Genomic DNA, 4,402 nt, shown 5'->3' on the forward strand with positions numbered 1-4,402 from the left:
AGAGGAGGCAACTCTCACCATGTTTAGCAAGAACAAATGCCGGATTCTGCACCTCGGATGAAATAATGCCGGGCACAAGTATAGACTGGGAGGGGAGTGGCTGGAGAGCAGCCCTGCAGAGAGGGATCTGGGGGTGCTGGCTGGCAGGGGGCTCAACAGGAGTCAGCAGTGTGCCCTGGCAGCCAAGAGGGCAAACCACACCCTGGGGTGCAGTATAATGAGGGGCTCAAAAGAGGGGATGTTGTGGTTTAACCCCAGTCGGCAAGTAAGCACCACCCAGCCGCTCGCTCACCCTCCCTCCCACAGTGGGATGGGGGAGAATCAGAAAAAGAAAGTAAAACCTGTGGGTTGAGATAAAGACAGTTTAATATGACCGCAGAGGAAGGGGAAATAATAATAATAATAATAATAATAATAATAATAATAATAATAATAATAATAATAATAATAATAATAATAATAATTAATAATAATACACAAAACAAGTCATGCACAATCACCACCTGCTGACCGATGCCCAGACCGTCCCCGAGCAGCGATTGCTGCCCCCCGGCCAGCTCCCTCCAGCTTATATACTGAGCATGACGTCACATGGTATGGAATAGCCCTGTGACCAGTCTGGGTCAGCTGTCCTGGCTGTGCTCCCTCCCAACTTCTTGTGCACCTGGCAGAGCATGGGAAGCTGTAAAATCCTTGACTAGTATAAACACTACTTAGCAACAAGTAAAACATCAGTGTGTTATCAACATTATTCTCATCCTAAATCCAAACCACAGCACTGTACCAGCTGCTAGGAAGAAAATTAATTCTATCCCAGCTGAAACCAGGACAGGGGATTATCCCGCTGTATTTAGCACTGGTGCAGACTCACTTGGAGTACTGTGTGCAGTTCTGGGCCCCACAATTGAAGAAGGATGTAAGGTACTTGAATGCATCCAGAGGAGGGCAACAAAGCTGGTGAAAGGGCTGGAAGAAATGTCCTCTGAGGAGTGGCTGAGGACACTGGGCTTGTCTAGTTTGGAGAAAAGGAGGCAGAGGGGTGACCTCATTGCTCTCTACAGCTTCCTGAGGAGGGGAAGTGGAGAGGGAGGTGTTGATTGCTTCTCCCTGGGATCCAGGGACAGGATGTGGGGAAATGGTTCAAAGCTGCACCAGGGGAGGTTTAGACTGGACATTAGGAAGCATTTCTTTACCAAGAGGGTGGTCAAACACTGGAACAGGCTTCCTAGAGAGGTGGTTGATGCCCCATGCGTGTCAGTGTTTAAGAGGCATTTGGACAATGCCCTTAATAACATGATTTATCTTTTGGTCAGACCTGAAGTGGCCAGGGATTTGGACTAGATGATCCTTGTAGGTCCCTTCCAACTGAACTATTCTGTTCTATTCTGCTCTGCTCTGCTCTGTTCTGTTCTGTTCTATATATATATACCTTTTACAGGGTGGATCCCTCCAGCAGCTGGGCTCAGACGCTCAGTCTCCTCAGTAGATGCCCTGGATACCAACATCCCCAGTTGCAGGCACCTGGACATATGAGCCCCCTGAGGCTGCAGTCCCGTTCCAGATGCTGCTACAGACCACCCCAGTCACACACGCACAGACAGTGGTTGAGATAAAGACAGTTTAATATGACTGCCGAGGAAGGGGAAATAATAATTAAAAATAATAACAACAACAACAACAACAACAACAACAACAATAATAAAAGAATATATAAAACAAGTGATGCACAATCACCACCTGCTGACCGATGCCCAGACCGTCCCTGAACAGCAATCGCTGCCCCCTGGCCAACTCCCTCCAGCTTATATAGTGAGCGGATAACATGATTTACCTTTTGGTCAGACCTGAAGTGGCCAGGGATTTGGACTAGATGATCCTTGTAGGTCCCTTCCAAATGAACTATTCTATTCTATTCTATTCTATTCTATTCTATTCTATTCTATATATGTACCTGTACAGGGTGGATCCCTCCAGCAGCTGGGCTCAGACGCTCAGTCTCCTCAGTAGCTGCCCTGGATACCAACATCCCCAGTTGCAGGCACCTGGACATATGAGCCCCCTGAGGCTGCAGCCCCATTCCAGATGCTGCTACAGACCACCCCACTCACACACACACACACACACACACACAAACTCTTAAGTCCAGTCACTCTGGTCTCTCAGTTGCTGGCACTAATGACATACGGGCTGCCTGAGCCCCTGGTCCTTCTCCAGTTGCTGCACTCACCCCCCTGCGCTCATGTGTTCACGCAGAAGAGAGATTCCCCCCCACAGGAATAAACTAGAAATTAAGCTTAATGAGAAGACAGGACAGACTGCACTGGTCAGGGTCCTCCCCTACACTTCGCATAATAAGTCCTGTACAATCCAAAAATGCTCTTCCCCTGCATCCCATAATGTGTCCTACGCCCCTAGGCAACAATTCCCTGAGTCCAAATGGTGATCCAGAGAGCTGCTCACAGTGACTCCTCTTGGTGGGTTTCACACCTGGACAACGGGGCTGACGGCTCTCGCAGGGCAGCCCTGGAAGGAGCCGGGACAAGATGTTCCTTCCTCAAGAGCCCGTCATTTGGGTTCCCACCTGCCACTGTGCCTCTGTGCTCTTCTCGCTTTGTGGAGATGGGCTCTTGATGAGCTGGTGGCTCTCCTGTGATGGCTCTGGGAGCAGCTGGGGCAGGGTATTGACTGGGTTACTCCTCCTGCCATCGGTAGTGCCTTCTTTGTGTGTGCAGATGAGCTTCTTCTCACTTAACCTAACACAACCCAACAAGAACATGCATCTCCTGAGGCATCCTGAAGTTACACACCTATGCACTGGTATTATTTAGCATGTTTAACATGGCAGCTCATTGGAATTGCTGTCCAGAAATGCATCAGGATTGGGGGAAAAGCTGTGCTGTTACACGGGCAATGGCTTCATTCAGGGCCAGTATCACAGTCTTGTTTCTAAGACTGTAGATGAATGGATTTAAGACTGGGTACAGGACAGTGTTCAGCAAAGCTACAGTTCTGTTTGTCTCCAAGGAAACATCTCCGGAAGGACGCACATAGAGAGCAATGCAGCTCCCATATGCAATGGCCAAGGTGGTGAGGTGGGAAGAACATGTAGTAAAAGCTTTTTTCCTCCCAGCAGCTGCTGGCAGGTGCAGAATACAGAAAAGGATGCCCATGTAAAATGCCAGAGTTAAACATAAGGAACCCAGTATGACAATTGAGGATAAAACAGAGTCTGTTTTCCAAAGCAGGCTGGGGTCAGAGCAGGACAATTTGAACACGGGGGAGCTGTCTCAAAAAAAAATGGTGGATCTTGTTCGAGCCACAGAAAGTCAGCTTGTAGAGGAGGACCAGACGGTAACTGAAGGCTGTGATGCCTATGACCCAAGCAGCAGCAACAAGGTGGATGCAGAGCTGAGGCTTCATGATGGCAGCATAACGCAAAGGCTGGCAGATGGCAATGTAGCGGTCAAAGGACATGACGACAAGTAGAACCATCTCTGTACAGCCCAGGGCAAAATAGAAACAGGACTGGGCAAAGCAGCTGCTTAGTGAGATTGTCCTCCTACCAGAACTCAGGATCACAAACAATTTGACACTTGTGGAGGATGTGAACCAGATTTCCAGGAAGGCCAGATTGCTGATGAAAAAGTACATGGGGGTTTGCAGGTGGTGATCCACACACACGAGGAAAATGATGGTTGCGTTCCCCATCACTGTTGTCAGGTATATGAGCAGAAGGAGCAGAGAGAGAAATAGCTGTAGGCTTTGATCAAGCCCTGAGAAACCCTCTAGGATGAACTCAGTAACTGCAGTTTCATTTTCTGCTCCCATGCTGAATTTCAGTTCATCCTGCCGAGACAGGAAGATGGCTGCTGACACGGAAGTCACGGACACAGCACACGATCAATATGATCAAGCAAAATGTCGGTTTATTACATACACAGCTTAGTTAATATAGTTTCTTGCCTTCCTAATCATGCATAAACTTATCGCTAATTGGTTAACTATGGTTGGCAATATGCTGTTCATGCGCTACTAGCGATATTCTGATTCGTTCATAACAATATTCACACGCACCGCCCGCTTCTCCCATATCTTGTTTTCAACATTGCAAGCCAATAGTTTCTTCCTCTTAATCTGCTTGTTTCATGTCTTCCAAACCGCAGTCGACCTTCTCAGCATCCTTGAATTCCTCTTGCGTTAAATGCAGATTAAGTCCACATAGTCTGAGTCTGGGTTGCTCACTACATGTCCTTGGCTTTTCAGATATCCCACAAATCCCCCTTTTTGTTTTTGAGCAATCCAGACTCCATTCATCATACGCTCCACGGCTTTCATGAAATATTTAAAAACACATCTTAATATAAGTATAGTTAATAATAATAATCCCAATAATAATACAAAT

General features: G+C 47.5%; 1 protein-coding gene across 1 annotated transcript; it reads right to left on the minus strand.

The window, feature by feature from the left end:
* Positions 1-2,873: 2,873 nt before the first annotated feature.
* On the minus strand, positions 2,874-3,828 carry LOC309600817 (olfactory receptor 6E1-like; the record flags this gene model as incomplete). Its single annotated transcript, XM_082333429.1, is given in 2 exon segments — positions 2,874-3,287; positions 3,289-3,828. Coding segments are annotated over 2 exon segments (954 nt in total).
* Between the last annotated feature and the right edge of the window lie 574 nt (positions 3,829-4,402).

The sequence above is a fragment of the Platalea leucorodia genome (assembly GCF_965183815.1).
Source record: "Platalea leucorodia genome assembly, chromosome: 25".
In the NCBI taxonomy this organism is placed as follows: domain Eukaryota; kingdom Metazoa; phylum Chordata; class Aves; order Pelecaniformes; family Threskiornithidae; genus Platalea; species Platalea leucorodia.